The sequence below is a fragment of the Chinchilla lanigera genome, unplaced genomic scaffold (assembly GCF_000276665.1).
Source record: "Chinchilla lanigera isolate Chin_1 unplaced genomic scaffold, ChiLan1.0 scaffold00007, whole genome shotgun sequence".
Taxonomy (NCBI): domain Eukaryota; kingdom Metazoa; phylum Chordata; class Mammalia; order Rodentia; family Chinchillidae; genus Chinchilla; species Chinchilla lanigera.
In genome coordinates, this window is record NW_004955408.1 from 11,786,777 (window position 1) to 11,806,518 (window position 19,742).

At 37.6% G+C, this 19,742-nt stretch overlaps 1 protein-coding gene across 2 annotated transcripts in view; it reads right to left on the minus strand.

Moving 5' to 3' along the window:
• Nucleotides 1-3,368: 3,368 nt before the first annotated feature.
• The window catches only part of Sox30 (SRY (sex determining region Y)-box 30), a 40,282-nt gene continuing 23,908 nt past the window's right edge, over nt 3,369-19,742 (minus strand). For both annotated transcript variants that reach the window (XM_013508812.1, XM_005376239.2), the window contains exon 5: nt 3,369-5,124. In XM_013508812.1, the coding sequence (XP_013364266.1) occupies nt 4,743-5,124 (382 nt within the window). In that variant the 3' untranslated portion in view covers nt 3,369-4,742. The remainder of the gene's footprint in view (nt 5,125-19,742) is intronic.

Here is a 19,742-nt window from a genome sequence, read left to right on the forward strand (position 1 = left end):
CAAAGATAAAAGAACAAAGAGTATTCACAATGACTAGAAAAAAGTTAACAAAATGACAGGAGGAAGTCCTTCTCTATTAATAATAATCTTGAATATAAATGGACTAAACTCTCCAGTTAAAAGAGTCAGATTGCCTGAATGGATTAAAAAAAAAAAAAAAAACTCAACAATATACTGCCTATGAGAAACATACCGCACCAGTAAATTCACACAGAGACTGAAAATGAAAGGATGGAAAATGATATCATAAGCAAATGGAAACCTAAAGCAAGCAAGAGTAAAGGAGTATACTTATATCTGACAAAATAGATTTTCAGACAAAAACTGTAAGAAAAGACAAAAAAGGTCACTACATCATGCTCAAGGGATAGATCAGTAAGATATAATAATTGTATGTGCCTAATCTCAAAGGATTCAGTTTTATAAAGTACTACTAGACCAACATTATTAGATTGAAGGGGGAGTTTTAGGCTGCAATACAATAAGGTAGGGGACTTCAACTCCCTACTGTTATCAATTGACAGATCACTGTGACAAAAAAATTTTTAAAAAATCAAAATTAAACTACAGTAAAAACCAAAAGAACTTAACATTTACAGAACTTTGCATGTGACAGCTGCACAATATACATTCTTTTCATCAGTACATGGAATGTTTTCTAAATAGGCCATATGTTAAGGACACAAAGTAAGTCTCAACAGATTCAAATAATTGGAATCATATTTTGTATCATATCTGATAATAATGGAATAAAACTAGAATTTTAATAAAAGTTTAAAATTTATACAAATACATGGAGACTGAACAACACACTTTGAAATAAACAATGGGTCATCAAAGAAACGAAAAGAGGAATTTAAAAATTTCTAGAAACAAAGGAAAATGGAAATACAACATACCAAAACTTAGGGGATACAGCAGAAACAGTATAAAGAGTGTAGTTTAAAGCTATACACATCTACATCAAAAAACAGATTTCAAGTAAAGCTGGGGCCAGGATGATTAGTCACCTTACACCTATTATTTGGCCTATAATGGTGATGATGAACCTTTTAGAGTTTTCCATGATACAGACAGCCTGTTGTAGCATGCATGCCAAGTTTTGCCAGCACTGACCTATAACCTATATAATTACATACAGTTTTTTAAAAATGACATTCTCCGGGAAAGGTCATTAGCCTAAGGACAGTGTCCTAGGGAAAATAGGCAAAAATTTAGTTTTCTAAAGATCTTCTTTTTATACTGTGGTTTCCCTTCAGGTCATATAAATCTTTTGCCTTTTTAAAGATCTTCTTTTAAAAAAGAATAAATGTAAGATGCAGGTCATTATTTTTAGAAAGAAGTAGCACCTCTCTGAAATGCTTTCAGAGAGGAGCCAGATAAATGGTATAGCAGGCAGCCACCCCGTTTCTCCCTTTTTCAAGAGGCATTCATTGCTTACTTTAAACTTTACTTTGTGTATATTAATTACATCATCACAAAGGACAAATGTTATGTAGGATCAGGCAGTCAGAATGCAAAACATAAAGGGTAAATTTATCAAGAGGATATGAAACTTTTGTTCAAATAGAATTAGATAAATGGTAATTCCTCCTGTAATTATTTTTAGGTAAGTACTTTTATATGATGCACTTGGAATTTCTTTTAAATACTAAAAAGTTGTTAAGATAATTCAAAAAGCTAAAACATGGTGTGTTCTAACAGAATCTGTTCAAAAGGCAGGACAAAAAAAATCTCAGAATCACTTTCCCCTATCAGTATTACACTGCTATTGCAAGCAATTCATAGTACTGAAAATATTGCAAGCAACTCATAGAATATTTCAAACTCATAGAATCCAATTATAGACATTAGTTCAGACTTTTGTCTCGGGAATAATCCTTCTGACAGTTAGGTGACCCAGGGAAACATGCTGTGTATTTAGTATATTTGCCCATTTGAATTTTTAATACCAACTTTCATTAAAAAGCCAGCTTAGTGCTGTTAAATACTGAATTAAAAAATGTTTCTTCAGCTACTTCTTTCAGAAAAAAGGATTTAAGGTAACCAATACAAAAAAATACGTGAACTCAACAATTTTAAAACTAAAGCCCCAGCTATAATTGTATTAGCATTTTCCAAAGTGTGTTCTGTGGCATGTTAGTACACACTGAGAGACTGAGAGAGACAGAGAGACAAAAGAGACAGAGAGAGGCACCTCATACTGAGTAAGTTTAGAAAGCTCTGAGATAGGGTTCAACATTTTGCTTACTGTACAATTTGTGAGACATAATAATCATAACGGACATTGACCCTCTCCAAGGTAGAAGCATGCTATATGTTTACCAAAACTGACCAAATTTTGTCAGAATATCTAGGTCTGATTCTAACTAACACCCGTGGAGAACACAGTGTTCTGGTATTTTTAAATTTAATAACAACTCTTTGGAAGACTAAACTTACTATTTGAAACTAGTTATTTGCAGATGGGCAAGGTAGTTATATCCAAAGCACAGAACAGTTTGACATTCTAAACATACTGACGTTTCAACATACATTGAGAACAAACAAGACAATGCGATCTATTAGAAAGTACCTGTGGCTTGCAGCTTAGAGAATTTTCATTCCGATGACTTGGAGAGGCAGATGAATTGTCGTATGAGGCAGGGCTTTGTTATGTATGTAGATCTCTAGTATGGTTTAAGGAACTATCAACGAGCAGATATGAGCATTTGTAGTTAAGCAAATTAATCTGAAGCCAGGATCTGTTTATTAATATTCTAAATAAAAAGTAAGTATATTTCCTAACTAATTTAAACTGTGGACCTATAAGTAATCAAAACTGACATTTAACCTCTGCACTGAATAGGAGGTAGAAGAGTAAAAGAGTTGTCCAGTCCCCATTAAGACAAAACAGTAGAAAGGAAGTCAAAGGTGCCAGGCTACCCTGAAAATGGGTAGTTAGGAAATACTGAGCTGTACTCTATGTCATATCAGTACTTTACAAAGTGATTTGCTCCCTATCAATTTGTAAGAACGAGGCCTTTGATAAAACTACTGAGTCACAAAAGGTACTATTATTTAAATGAGGTGGTATAAAATAGATCAAATTGTTTTATGTATTTCTCCTTCATGCGATAGACCAATGATGACAAACATTTTAAAGCTGTCAGTGATACAAAGAGCCTGCTGCAGCACGCATCATAGATTCATCAAGAGTGGTAGAGACATTAACTGTGTAGACAGACAAATGTTGATGTAGTTTGAATGTGAAGCGACACGTTTGCTATCCATCAAAAAAGCTCAAGTTTTTCTCTTTAACCACACAAAAATGGCATTGTGCTGAGTAATAAAGAATATAAAATATGAAAATAAAAATTTTATTAGGAGTAAAAATGGTACATACAATATAGGGTTGATGAAATGTATTACATTAACAATCTTTGTTTAAGAAGCAAATGCAAGCTTAGTGAAGGAATAAGTTTGAAGCTTAGAACAGGTTTCCATACACAATTTCCGAGCAGTTTTAAGTAACAACACCTTACTTTGCATAAATTTACAGTTAACTGAGGGAAAAGCGTACAGATTTGCAGCAATATCCCATCATCAACTCACTTTGTGCCTTCCTATATCTGTCTTTCATCATGATCCCAACTCTGATGGTCCTGACCCTATTCTAAGAAGGTCTTCTGTAAGTGCGTGCTTGCTGAGAGGTTATACCATAAGTAGAGTTTTTTGTATACTGCGAATTAAAGAAATTCCATATGCTTTTAAGTAAACTCCATGGTTTCCAAGACAGCAGCCTGAGCCAACTCTTGAAAGGCCCCTCCCTTTTGTGAGTGCTTAAATCCCATGTGTCCACATGAAATACAGCATCCAAATAGCATCAGAACATACACACTTCTTTGTTGATAAAATTTCAAGTCTTATGCAAGGTAACAGAGGGTTCTCTGTAATTCTGGAGGTACTAGGTAAAAAGAAATGTTTCTGTGCAGTATGAATAATCATTTTAAATGAAAAATCCTGTGCTTTTGTCTATCCTCCAAACAGAAAACATTCAGCAAGAACAATTTTATCTCTTTATTTAACTATAACAAAAATATAACAATGCATACCAAATGGCAAAAGATATTCAAATATGATGATAAAATTGTCTCGGAAGAGTAATGACTAAATAGAGCTGAAAGAATTACCCAGGTGCCATTTAAAACACATCTGCAACTTAGAATTGATTATTAGTGTGAATTAAATTTAGTAACTGAGTCCCAGTTTACTTCTAAAAGTTATCAAAATATTTTCAAAATGTTACAAAAACACTGACAATATCCATAAGTATTATATAAACACTAAACAAAAAGTATTTAAGAAAAGTAAGTAAATGAATGTATCCTGAGATAAATGCAAATCACACTTGCCATGCCAGGTGTGTTATTCTCCCTCCCTCCTCACACACAACTGTGAGGCTTCTGCATTTCCCATGCTGCAAGATAAGAGAATGATGATATGGACTGGTGTAAATTTCAGCCATGAAAAATAAAGTACTTCATGTTTTAAATATTCCTAAGATGAAATACCAGGTCAGGACTCCAGTTCCACTACTCAAAACCTTACAAAGACATGAATTACATTTGGTTTTGACTCCTCAAATCATGGCTGAAAATTCTCAGCAAAGCATTCTAGGCTTTTTTTTTTTTTCTGACACCAACTGACCCAGAATATACTTTAAGATATGTTTATTTTCTGTGCATATGTGTGTTTTAAAATTATAAATTCCTGAGCACTTTTTCTTCTTCCTCCTCATCACTGTCAGTGACGTTGACTTGCTGGATGCTGGAGGGAGTTGACGCTGGGGCTGTGAAGACGTTTTCCAAGGATCCGATGTCCAGCTGAGGGATGGGGTTCAGGTACTCCTCCCCGCCGTGGCTGTGGGTGCTGTAGTAAGAGGTCCCATCTATGCTCCCACAGTTCTGAGAATCTTCACTGTGTGCGTGCTCATCCGGGTAGTCTCTAAAAGGATAGTCTCTATTTAAAGCTGAGAACATAGATTCATGTTTTTGATACCTGTCTTCATAGTAACCCAGGCATTCTGGCATTGAACTTGGAAAATTTCCATAGCCGAAGGGAGGCCGACTATAAGGGCACGTGCTGCAGCAAAATGACAAAAAAAAAAAAAGAATTAGATCAGAAATTGCCCTCATAATGCCTTGCACACAAACCAATGGAGGAAATTACTGCATTCTCTTGGGTCCTGGAAAGTCCCCAAATGCTTTCTCTTTAATGCCTTCACATACTCACCTGCCCTCTTCCCATTGCCCAGTCCAACCCCAAATAAACAGCAAAGGAAGCTTGTGACTGGAATAATCATCAGCATTTATTATCTATTGCTAGCACATGGTGTCTTACCATTTACCAGACTTGAAAAGAAAAGTTGCTCATCCTGACCTTTCTCTTGTAATAACTCATACCATACCAGTTTTAGAAATGCAGATCTATATTGTACTATGCTAAGAAATAACACAATAACAATATGGAAGCTCATGACAGCAGCCCTGCAGCAAAAGCTAACAACTTAATTTTTAAACTGACATTCACTAATAAAATAAATTTGCTAATTAAATATATTCTTTTAAACCATAGGGATTTGGAGCTACAATAGTGTTAAACTGTGGTGTTAAAGGTCTTCTGCAAAAAAAAAATGTAGAGAGCAAGAATGTAAAGAAAAGACTATTTTGAAATTTTATACACTGATTTTTAAAAATGCAAATCCAATAATTCTGCCATTCAAAACCATTTGCCAATTTTTAAAAAAATATTATTCTGTCTTTTAAAGGCACAAAATAGCATTATAGGAAGGGGTATGGAAAAGTTCAATCAAGAGTTCCCTGGGCTCATGGACTCCATCTAGTGACAGAGAACATACATATAATGGCCATATTCATTGGCAAAACCCATGATATGTTAGGTATTTCATTCACCCTCCCACATTTTTTAAAAGTCAACTTTGTTTCCTTATTTTTAAAACATAATTATGTCAGACAAACTAGATAACTATGATCTCACTCTTTAAAACTATGTCACACTCCCAAATCTTCAAGTACTAGGTACTATGCTTATGTTAAAATCACAACTATGAGACCAAACTCCTAAAATATTTCAGGTTTCCCTTCTTATTTATCACACCCTAATGCAGGGACTTTTAGCAGGGATACTGGGGATTAAACCCAAGCCCTTCACACTGAGCTATGTGCCCCAGGCCTTCTATTATTTTTTTATTTTGTGATAGAGTGTAAATTTCTCAAGTACCCGGGCTGGGCTTATATTTGTGATCCTCCTGCCTCAGCCTTCCAGATTGCTAGGATTACAAGCATGTGCCACCATTCCCAGCCATTTTACATTTAATATGTGTGCCCTAAATATACTGTCCTTCTGCCTACATTGATTTTGCTCATGTGGCTTCCCACTTTCAGGTGTCTTCATCCAAATCTACCTCTCGCCTATTGCCTTCACTTCAGGTATAAATAATTAAACCAGTAAATCCTTAAGATGCAATGTAGGCAAGATACTGTGGAAGACTTGGTGGAGAATTAAGACTAAAATCTTGATATATACTACACATGTGCTAAAGTTTGTAATGGCAGTAACACAAAGACTACACTGGTGTGGTAAAGACAAGTATGGATGCATCATGTTCAGAAAACAAAAATATCAACTAAGACAAAGCTAACTCTAGAATGTCACACACATTAACACGAGTACCTACAAAAGCATCACAGTGCAGTGAGGAAAGCATCAGTTAGGATACAATATTCGCCATATGTAATAAGCATTTACTATGGTTCCTATGCATTGGCTAAGGATTTCATATATCGATTATTCCTCAACCTATGAGACAGATACCATACACCCCTAGGAGACAGATACCATAAATATCTCCACTTCCCAGATGAGCCTTAAAGAGGTTAGGCAACTTGCTTAAAGTTAAGTGATTAGTAAGTGGTAAAAGAGACTGGGCAATCTGACTCCAAAACGTGTTCTACTACCATGCCACGTTTACCTGGGCACTAGTTCTAACTGGGCCACATACCAAACTAGTAACCTTCAGCAAATCTTCATTTATTGGACTCCTGGGTCCTTACATGAAACAGGGATAACGTAGGCTTTTCTGCCAATTTCAAAAGTCTGACATGAAAAATAGGAGGATGTTATGTAAGTACTTTGGAAACTGGAAAACCTATTTTAGTATATGTTTGGTAGGTCTCACAGGACCTTATACTTAATAATGTGTTCATAAATACACACACGCACATTTTTATTTTCAAAAACAAAGAGAGGAAAATAGAACAAAATCAATACAAATGGTTAACTGTTGGGGAAGGCGGAAAAGGAGGGAAGAGAGAGATATAGAATCAGGATTTTTTAATATAGCTTGAATTATGGCTTTGACTCTGAATACACACAAGTATGTCATATAATTTTAAAGTAAATTTAATTTTTAAAACAGACCAATCCCTAAAAATGAAAGCAAGCAAAAACAAGTGAACCCAAGTTTATATCAAATTTAGTTGACTTAACTATACAGAGAAACAGCATTTCTTTTTTTTATTTTAAAGTGAAAAGAACAAAAACAAAGTAACAAATGCAAAGACATAAACAAAACATAAAAACAGTAAAAACGACACAGAATTTCAAAACAAGGTGGTGGGAAATTAACAATGGTTGTTGTATTACATATAGCATATCAAGATAATTCACACCCACTATTTTTATTGTACCTTCTTGGTAACATATATTCTAAAGAGAAAAATAACCACAAATAAATCCAGAACTGCAATGAATAGTTGTATTATTAGGGGCATTGGTGTTTTGAAACCATTACTTTTGTTGTTTTAATATTACACTCTTGATAGATAGATACATATATCTATAGAGATACATCATGGGAAATTATGTTTAATAGGATAAAACAATTAATTATGTTATAATCAGTTGGAATAGACAATTTTAGCTTAGGGGAAAAGATACTTTCCTATAAAAATAACTTTAAAACTTTTAAAAATTAGCTTTATTTTGGAAATATCAATACAAGCTCATAAATTTTTAATTAATAAAAATTTTTCTTAATAATTTCCACAGACAACGCTTTAATACTTTATTTAGTGGCAACAAACAGCTCTCATGCTGGAACTATAATTTTTAAATATCACTTTTGCCAAAATGAACTGGGGTTTCTGAGTGAAATGGCGTATTCCAGATCTGGGGTAGATAACACACACGAGCAGCCTGAGACATACATAATGTGCCAGGGAGCAAAAATGCATCAAAGACTGAGTATCCAGATGCCAAACTGCTACCACTGGATACCTGAGCATCAAGAGGGAAAAGGACAAGAGAACGGAGGGGAGAGGAGGGGAGGGGAGGAGAAGAGAGGAGGGGAGGGCAGGGGAGGGGAGGAGAGGAGAGGAAAGTTGACTAAAGACTGAAATGTACTGAAACATATCACCTAGGTAAAAATCCACTTGTTTAAAAAATACTTTTCTAAACATTAAACAAGACTCACTGATATGGAGGAAAAGAATCATGTGGTGATCCTGCCCTTCTTGTATTTTACAGTAACAACATACAGTGAATGAGAAAAAGGTTTTCTTCATAAAGGAATTCCAGATAATGAATGAAGAAATACTGAAGCAGAAAATTCACCATTTTGCAATTGTATGTTTTCTGCAACATTCACCACAGCTGCTATTATGGTTAGCTGGCATTTCTCAATCTTAGCTATCCATTAGAATCACTTCAGGGAATTTTTAAAGAATACTGTTAAAGATGGCTGAATAGAGGGGCTCTGAATGTGACTCTGCCACAGAGCAGAACCAGGGCAAAAACGAAAAACTGTATTCCGAGAAGAGTGATTGAGGGAGAACGCTGGAAACAGGCAAGAAGTGATGTCTAGACAGTGTACAGTCAGAGAAGAGCCCAGAGAAAAGAGCAAAGTACATTTCAGCTTCAGCCCTGAAGCTCTCAGTAGGAAGGGAGGATAATTCTACCCTGCTGGGAAAAGCAGCACACTGGAAGTCTAGCTGAAGGATAAGTCCAGTCCTCACAAGCTCTAAACCCATTTAGGGGGCTGGTTGGTCTGAGTGTTCTGCTCCAAAGAAGGAACTCACATCAAGCTTCCTCAAGCTCAAGAGTCCAATCTGCTACCGTAGCTACTGCTAGACATCATCCTGCACTAGAGGCCAGCAGCCAGCGCCCGACCACACAAGAAGCCTTTGGCTAGTACACACCTCACAGGAGAGAAGACAGATCCCTCAGCATTCTGCAGCTTCAAGACCAGTAGCCGCCACAGTCACGGTCTCAAATTCAACCCCAAGTTACCCTACAAAAACTAGAAAAGGTTTCCTCCCCAGCCCACAGCCTTGCGACTGCAGCTGCTGGTGCAAAAGGCTCTGGAATTACCCAAGTTTGTCCCTGGAGACCAGGGGAAGGTTTCATCCTTGACCTGGAGCTCCAGGACCCTGTCTTCCAATGCCACAGGCCTCAGCCCCACCAGAGCTTCCCTCATATGATACAGGAACATTCCCATCCACATCCCACAGCTCCAGGGACAGCTACCAAAGCCACAAAACCCAGCACCACACGGTGAGCCTGTGGAACCTAGGGAAGGTTTCTTCTGTGTGCCACAACTCTGGCAGCATGGATATCAGCACCACAATGCCAAATGTTACCCGTACATGACTCCAAGGCATCTACGGAAGGTCTCTTCCACAGCCTACAGAGATTGGACCACAGATGCTAGTAGTATCAAAAGCCCTGATAATACTTGTACTTGCCCCTGGGTTCTTGGAGGAAGTCTCATCTAGGTTCAGACCTATGGCTCCAGGAAAGTGGTTACAATTGCGAAAAGCACCAGCATCACTCACAATCACCCTATAGGACCTAGGGGAGGACCCATTCACATGCCACAACCTCGAGTCTGTAGTTACTGGTACCATAGAATCCAGTACTTCCTATGCACATCCCACAAGAACTGTGGACCGTCCCACATCTTATTCTGTGGCTCCACAACTGTAGCTATTGGTGCCATAGACTGAAGCAATTCCTAAAAAAGGTTTCCTTCACATCCTGTGGCTTGGGGTCTATGATTGTTGACACCACAACCCTTGGTGTCACCTATACCGGTCCTGAGACACCTGGAGGTGTTCTTTCCCACATCCCACATTGCCAAGATTGTGGTAGTTACTACAATCAGTGCTGAACTCTGTGAAGCCTGAGCTCATGTGCCTTTGGAAGCCCATATGTGTTGCAAAGTTGTACTACCTTCATGAACTGCTGCAGACTAGAGGCACTCACAGACACTGCTAACAGCAATAAAGGTTGGTGAAATTGCACAGAAACTGCACTTTCAGCTCACCTATAAGCAAAGCTAAAGAACCTACTAACCTGACATCCAATATCCCATCCTGTTACACCAAATGCATAGGCATCAATGTAGGAACACAAGAAACATGAGAGGAAACACCACACCACAATGTAAATTAGTAATTCCCTAAAACTAGACCCTAAATCTGAATGACACCTATGAAGTGCCTGAAGAAGAATTCAAAATAATTATCCTGATCAAATGGGATTCATTCCAGGCATGCAAAGATGGTTCAACATGCACAAATCAATAAACATGATATGACAGATCCACAGAATGAAGGACAAAAACCATATGATCATCTCGATAGATACACAAAAAACATTCAACAAGATTTAATATCTCTTCATGATAAAAAAACTCTCAAGAAATTAGATATAGAAGGAGCATATGTTAATATAATAAAGGCCATTATGAAAAATCTACAACTAATATACTGAACAGGGAAAAGCTGAAAGTGTTTCCTCTTAAGATTAGGACAAAACAAGGATGTTCACATTCACCACTTTTATTTAATAGTGGTGTAAGTTTTAACAAGAGCAATTACACAAGAGAAAGAAATAAGGTGCATTGAAATTGGAAAGGAAAAAATTAAATTGTCCATGTTTGCAATGACATGATTTTTTTACACATAGAAAAATCTAAAATCTATACCAAAAAGTTGTTACAACTAATAAATTCAGCAAAGTTGCAGGATACCAAATCAACTACAAAAACAAAGTTATCAAGAACATACAGTGAAAGAGAAAGTCTTTTCAATAAATGGTGCTTGCAAAATTGAATACACATATGCATAAGTCTGAAAGTACATTCCTTCTTACTACATACAAGAATCAACTCAAAATGGATCAATAAGTTAAATGGGAAGCCTAAAGTTCAAAATTATTATACGAAAACATATTATCACAGTTTCAGATTTTACATTTAGTTCTCTAGGATACCAAAGATATAGGTAACAAAAATACAAATAGACGAATGGGATTGTACCAAACGCAAAAGCTTCTGCATAGCAAAGGAAATAATCAACAAAGTTAAGAAACACAGAACAAAGGGCTGGGGATGTAGCTCAGTGGCACAGCACCTGCCTGGCAAGTGATTACTGGTACCAGTGGGGGAAAGAAAAAAACAAAAAGAAATACAGAACAGGAGAAAATATTTACAAACTACTTATCTGACCAAAATTAATATCTAGAATATATAAGGAGCTCAAAGAGCTGCAAGCAAATACACAGACACACAGACACACACACACACACACCCCAAATAACCCAATTAAAAATAGACTAAAGTACTAAGTAGACTTTCTCAAAAGAAGCCATACTAATGGCAAACAGATATATAAAATGCTCGACTTCACTCATCATCAGGAAAATGCAAATGAAAACCTCAATGAGATATCTTACCCCAGCCAAAACGACTATCATTAAAAAGACAAAAAAAAAAAAAAAAAAAATTAACAAATGCTAGTGAGTAGGCAGAAAAAGAAGAATTCTTATATACTGTTGGTGGGAAAGTAAATTGGTGTAGTCACTATGGAAAACAGTATGGAGGTTCCACAAAAAAACAAAAATACACGATCCAGATCCAGCTACTCCACTAGTAGGTATCTATCCAAAGGAAATCATATTATTAACCAAAAGATAATCGCCCTCTCATGTTTATTGCAGTAGATAAAATATGTTAACCACAGTAAATAAAATATGTAATCAACCCAGAGGCCAACAGTAGATGAGCAGATATAGAAAATAAGGTACTCATACAGAATGGAATACTATTCTGCCACAAAAAAGAATGAAATCCTTTCACTTGAAGCAACATAACCGAAACTAGAAGTTACTATGTTAAGCAAAATAAGACATATACAGAAAGACAAATGCCAAATATTCTCACTCACTTGTAGAAACTAAAAAGTCAACCTTGGAATGAAATAGTGGGCACTAAAGACAAGTAGAGGAGAAGGAGAGTGAAATGAGGTTCAATAACAGGCACCAAAGCACAGGGGGAATGAGTTCTGTTTGTTTCTATAGCACACTAGGATAACTATTGGTTAAAACAACTTACAGTACATTTCAAAACTATGATAACAGTAGAAATTCCCAACACATAAAAATAAGTAATGCTTGAAAAGATCAAAATACCTCTTACTTGATGATTACACTTTATATTCATGCACTGAAGTACAATAATGTATCTCATACAGGTGTGTAAATATTATGCTCCAGTCCATATAAAAGAGAACTGCTCAGGCCCTACCCCAGATCCTGACTCATTGAGTCTAAGACAGGTTCTGTACGTGAGCGTTTTTTGAGGCTCCTCTGCTGTTGGTGCACAACCAAGAATTAAGATGCACTAGCTTATGTGAAAAGCTGACAGGAAACTTGGACTGATAACACCTGAATTCGTAGGGCACTCTTAACATCACTAATATAAAAAAAAAAAACAACAATTTTCTGTACCTCTTGTTGTGCTGCACTATGAACTGTGGATCAGCTATGATGTGTCATTGTGGAAAGACCCTGAATCTAACCAAGTCTTAAGATCTCTCATTCTACAGGTAAAATAAGTGACAGTGAAACATGGTAAACAATACCCCCCCAAACAGTAGGGAGAAATAGAAAAAACAAGAATAGTAAAAATGTTCATTGCTGAAGATGAGGGATGGGTACATGGAGATTCATTATGCTGTACTATTCCCTCTGTTTTGCATATGAAATTTTCTATAACAAAATGGTAACTAAAACAAAATGTTACGCATCACAAATTAAAAGCAAGTTTCTCCTCTCTGGTGAAGGAGAGGAGTTTCTTCCACTCTGTTCCTACGTTCTGTTTTTTAATTTCAAAAGACTTATTTAAATTGTGGCCATTGGTCAAGTATAATGAATGAACCATAACTCACAGGAACATGAAAAAGAGACAAAAGAGAATTTCGACAATTTTTCAATTTTGCCAAGGGTCGATTTTGCCATATATTCTTTTTTTATGGTAAAAAAAAAATTCATAACAAGATAATAGGTGCAGTGGATTGACAACTGGTGGTCAACTTATAACCCCCAGATGAAATGAGTGAGCGTGGTGCTGGGTGTGGGAGGCGCACCTGAGGATTGTTGCCAGCAGCGTAAGAGACCGAACTGGGGAAGAATGGGAGGCTGTTGGGGGCTGACAGAGGCTGTTGGGAGCTGAAAGGCCGCCCGTTGGAGCTGGTAGAAGCTGTAAGGAGCTGTTGGTTCTGTTGGAGCTGCTTGTCATGCTGGCTTTCCTGATGAACTTGGCTGTTCGCATCCTTTAAGAAGCTCGGGGCCTTGTTGGCACTGAGAATAGCTTCAGCTTTGGGGGAGCTCTGGTCCTCACTTGTGCATCACTTCCTGACTCCGGAGGGGAAGACAGGGCGCAGCCCAGTCTCCTGAAGAAGCTTGCTACATTGGCTTTCCTGATGGGAACTAGTTGTCTTCACCATTGGAGAAGCTCGGGATCTCACTGTTGCTCAGGACGGCTTGGTACTTTTCAGGGGAGCTCTGGTTCTTACTTTGTGCATCGCTTCCTAGCTCCAGTGTAGATTCCTCATCCTGCTAGCTCAGATCCTTCATCCTGCTGGCACAGACTTCTAGATTCCACCACTGACCTTTGGGCCTTCCTAGCGCAGATCCATGAAACAGGCCTGCATGAGATATTGTTATGGGCTCTAGGCCTCCAGTTGGACTCATGGGAGGCATTGTTATGAGCTCTAGGTCTTCAGCTGTACTCATGCAGGACATTTCTGTGGGATCCAGGCCCTCAGCTAGTTTCCTTAGTCTTGGTATGTGGTAGATTTCCTGCACTCTTTTGGATAGCATTCTTTGGGTGACTATTATAAACAATCTTATAAACTATGTGTCCTGTATTATGTATTGTTTCCCCTTGCAAAATACCCCCAAACCATAATAAGAGAATAACAATAGTCACTTGCATATTGTTATCTTTAAAGTAGTTACTCAGAGCACAAAACATGGGCATAAAATATTCTCCAATTGATATCAGCACAAACCTTCCTTCTCTATGAACTAAAAGACACGAATAATATAATAACTTGCCAGACCCAATGTAATCACAAGTGTCTTTTGTTGTTATTTTTGTTGTTGTTTGAGGCAGGGTATCACTACCTAGTTCAGGGTGGCCTTAAACTCACTATGTAAACAAGGAGGTCTTAAGCTTGTAGTGATCCTCCTGCCTCAGCCTCCCAAGTGCTAGGGTTGTAAGTGTATGCTACTATGCCTGGCTGAACAGAATCTTTATGAGGAAAATAGAGGTACAGAATCAGAAGAGATGAACAATAGGAACAGTGGTCAACTGGCACACAGTGGTCAAAACGACCTGAGGTCAGGACTATGAGCCCAAGGTATGTAAGTGGTATCTAATAAGCTGGCACACAGACCCTGTGAACCAACCTCTTCAGCTCATCCTCAGATTGCTTGGCCCTGCTGCTCTGGATATGTAGCAGCATAGTACCTTATCACAGGAGCAAAAGGACCTTGAAGATGTGAATAAATTAAGCTTCTGGAGATGCAGAACTATACCAAGTTATGTCAGGTGGACCCAATGTAATCACAAGTGTCTTTTGTTGTTATTTTTGTTGTTGTTTGAGGCAGGGTATCACTACCTAGTTCAGGGTGGCCTTAAACTCACTATGTAAACAAGGAGGTCTTAAGCTTGTAGTGATCCTCCTGCCTCAGCCTCCCGAGTGCTAGGGTTGTAAGTGTATGCTACTATGCCTGGCTGAACAGGATCTTTATGAGGAAAATAGAGGTACAGAATCAGAAGAGATGAACAATAGGAACAGTGGTCAAAACGACCTGAGGTCAGGACTATGAGCCCAAGGTATGTAAGTGGTATCTAATAAGCTGGCAAAGGGAAGCAAACTTTGCCTCCTAGAGATTCCATGTACAGTAGTTCTGCTCATGTAGCAGCTTAAATAGTGCCCCCTTCTCAATTCATACCTACCCATAACCTCAGAATGTGACCTTGTTTGGAAATAGGATCTATGCAGATGTAATCAAAGTAAGGTAAGGTCATACTACATTAGAGTGGGTACATTGTTTGATGTACCACTGTTTACCCGTTACCTACTGAAGGACAACTTGATTGCTTCCAAGTTTGGGAAACTATGCAAATGCAATCCCTATAAACATCCCTACACTACTTTATTTGTAGGCATAACATGCAATTCATTTGGTTTAGTATCAAGCAATATGATTACCAGATCATCTCTAGGCTTATAAGAAACTGTCAACTTGTTTTCCAAAGTGGATGTACCATTATACATTCCCATCAGCAATGAATGATAAGTCCTGCTGCACCACATTCTTCCTAGCATATGGTGTTGCCAGTGTTTTCAGTTTCAGCCATATTAATGTGAGCTGATATCTCACTGCTTTAATTTGCAGTTCTCTAATTACATAAGATGGTGAGCATCATTCACTTTTCATGTGAATATCTTTGGAAGAAGTACCTGTTCATACCTTTTGCTCATTTTTAAATGAGGCTGTTTGTTTTCTTCATGTTGTTTTAAGTGTTCTTTGTATATTTTGGATTAGTACTTTATTATATGTCTTTTGCAGATATTTTCTCTTGACCTGTGGCTGGTTTTTTCATTTTCTTGATCCCATGCTGTTTTGATACTGTTGATATTATAATAAGTTTTGAAATCAGGACTTGTGAGTCCTTCAAAACTGGGTTCTCCTTTTCAAGACTGTCTTAGCTATTTAAGGTAAATTGTGATTCCATATAAATTTTAAGATCAGCTTTTCTATTTCTGAGGGGGAAAAAAAGGCCATTGGGATGTTGAAAGGATTGCAATGACTCTTCCCAAATTGCTTTTGGGTAGTATTGCAATCTAAGCAATATTATGCCTGCAGTCCACAAACACAAGTGTCTTTCCATTTATATAGACCTTAAATTTTTTTCAGCAATGTTTTGCAGTTTTCAATTTACAATTCTTACATTTCCTTGATTAACTTTCTTCCTGTTTGATTCTTTTTGGTTTTACTGCAAATGGAATTGTTTTCTTAATTGCCACTTTGGATTACTCATTGCTAGTGTATAAAAATTTAACTGATTTTTGTGTATTGATACTATACCTCGAAATTACTAAATTTGTTTATTGGCTCTATGTGCAATCTTTTAGGATATTCTACATATAAGATTATGCCAAGTGAAAATAAAGATAGTTTAACTTCTTTCCTTTCATTCTGCAATCCTTTTATTATTTTTCTTTCTTGCCTAATTTATCTGGCTTGTATTTCCAGAATAGTCTTGAAAATTGGCATTCTCTTATTCCTGATTGTAGGGGGAAGCTCTATCCTTCATTATTGAGTATGAAGTTCACTGTAGGTTTTTAACAAATTCTTCTATCATATTGAGGAACTTCTCTCCTATTTCTAGTTTGACAAGTAAGTTTTAAAATCTGTAATTTTTCACCAAAAAAGGTGTTAGATTTGTCAAATGCTTTTTCTGCCTATATTGAGATGATTATGTAGCTGCATTACTAATGAATTTTCGGATGTTGAACCACACATTTCTAGGATGAATTCCACTTGGTCTTGGCTTACACTTCTTTTAATATGCTACTGGATTCAGTTTGCTAGTATTTTGTTGAATATATTGTGTATCTATACTAGTACTAAATAAACTTTAATAATTTTATTTTCTTGGGATGTCTCTGACTGGTGATGGTAAAGGGTATAACTGGTCTTGGAAGTGTTCCCTTTTCTGTATTTTGGAGGATTTGAGAAGGGCTAATGTTCTTTCAGTGTTTGGTAGATTTCAACAATATTGTCATTTGGCCCCAAATTTTAGACTATTGAGTCAAAGTATTATAGGTCTGTTCAGAGTTTCCTATTTCTTTTTGAGTGAGATTTGGCAGTTTGTATACTTCTAGAAATTTTTCCACTTCACTGAAGTTTTCTAATTTGTCAGTGTACAAGTGAGTGTTGTATTCTCTAATAATCATTTGTATTTATGTAAGATAGGCAGTAATACATCCACTTTCAATAATTTGTCTTCTCTGATTTTTTCTTAATCTGTCTAGCTACCTTCTGGGTTTTCTTTGTTCTTATTTTTGTAGTTGTAAGGGGTAAAGTTAAATTGTCAAACTGAGCATTCTTTTTAAATGCTATGTGTCGGTTTTGGGGGTTATTTTTGCAAGGGGAACAATATAATACAAGACATATATTTTATAAGATTATTTATAATAGTCACTCAAAGAATGCTACACAAAAGAGTGCAGGAAATCTGTCCACACAGTATAGACCAAGATTCCAGCTGAAGGCCTGGATACCACAGAAATGTCCTACATGAGTCCAGCTGAAGACCTAGAGCTCATAACAATGCCTCCCATGAGGCCACCTGGAGGCCTACAGCCCATAATATCTCATGCAGGCCTGTTGCATGGGTCTGCACTGGGAAGACCCAAAGGTCAGTGGTGGAACCTAGAAAGTCTGTGCCAGCAGGATGAAGGATCTACGCTAGCAGGCTGAGGAAACTGCACTGCAGCCAGGAAGCAATGCACAAAGTAAGAACCAGAGCTCCTCTGAAAAGTACCACAGCCATCCTGAGCAACAGTGGGGTCCTGAGCTCCTCCAATGGTGAAGATGGCTGAGTTCCCATCAGGAAAGCCAGTGCAGCAAGCTTCTCCAGGACACTGAGCTGTGCATGTTCCCCTTGGGAGCCAGGAAGTGGTGCACAAGTGAGGACCAGAGCTCCCCAAAAGTGATCCGAAGCTATTCTCGGTGCCAATGAGGCCCCAAGCCCCTTGAAGGATGAAAACAGCCAAGTTCATCAGGAAAGCCAGCATGACAAGCAGCTCCAACAGAACCAACAGCTCCTTACAGCTTCTACCAGCTCCCAATAGCCTTTCTCTGCTCCAAATAGCCCCTCTCAGCTCCCAACAGCCTCCTTCTCCTTCTCCAGTTCTGCCTCTTACGCTTGCTGTTGGCAACAATCCTCAGGTGGGCCTCCCACACCCCGCACCACCCTTACTCATTTCATCTGGGGGTTATAAGTTGACCACCAGTTATCAATCCACTACATGCTCTAAATCTAATCTGAGCACTTCATTCAATAGAAAATCTGCTAAGTTTTGGTGAATTGTGTTTTCCTTTTCCTTCACCTCAAACTATTTTCTTATTTTCCTTGTGATGTCCTCTTTAATCCATTAGTTATTTTAAAATGTGTTAATTTGTACATATCTGTGAAATTTTCAATTTTTCTTCAGTTATTTCAATTTTTCTTCTGTCATTTCATTGTAGATGGAGAAGATACTATATATGACTTCAGTATTTTTAAATTTACTGGGACTTTTGTGATTTAGAATATGATCTAGGCTGTTCCTTATGCAGTTGAAAGGAATGTGTGCACTGTTGTTAGGTGTATTCCCTATTATTGTATAACTCTTGTTTCTCCCTTCAATTCTGTAAATTTTTGTGCCATATATTTTGGCACCCTGTTGTTGCATATCAATATGATAATAATTGTTATATCTTCTTAATGTATTGACACTTTGCTAATATGTGGTGTCCTTGTTCTCTTGTAATAATTTTTAAAGTCTATTTTTCCTGATACTATTATAGCTACCTATCTCTCTTTTGCTGTTTTAGCTTTCCAATACTGAAACAAAAACCTAAATCAATTTATAAAGAGGAAAGGCTTGTTTTGGCTCACATTTTCAGAGAGTTCAGTCAGACCTCTGCTTGACCCTGTTGCTTTGGGTACACAGTGGCACAAGAAATTATGGCAGGAGCACATGAAAGAGGCTTGTTCGTGTCACGGCAGCGAAGAAAAGACAAGAACAGTGAGGCCCCTAATATTCCTGAAAGAGCGCACTGCCCCCAGTGATCTACTTCCCTTCCACTAGGCTCCACCCCTTGAAGGTTCCACCACCTCCCAATGTAGGGGACAATGACTCTTAGCATATCATTTTAAGATAGAATAATTCTAGTCTTAATGCAAGCCTCAAAATATGTCTTGAGAAACATCCTGGAGGGTTGTAGAGTTAACTTTGCTGTCCTGACTTAGCCCAAGGGCCCAGATAACCAGGGCCCAGATAACCACCTATGACCCTGCCTGGGTTGTTTCATCCCTTCCCTGGCCTTAGATAAGCATTGTAATCATAAAGGAAATGTACAGTTATCTAAAGGGGGACATACAGAACAGAGTACAGAAAGTATGTATCATAGTGGTTGGGCTCATGACCAGAGCCTGACCCAGTTAGATGGCACAAGGAAAACAACATGTGGCCAGGGCTACAACATTCCAATCTGTTACCATGGAAACCAAAAATGTATATAAGCTGGGAACAAAGGCAGGTCCACGCCCA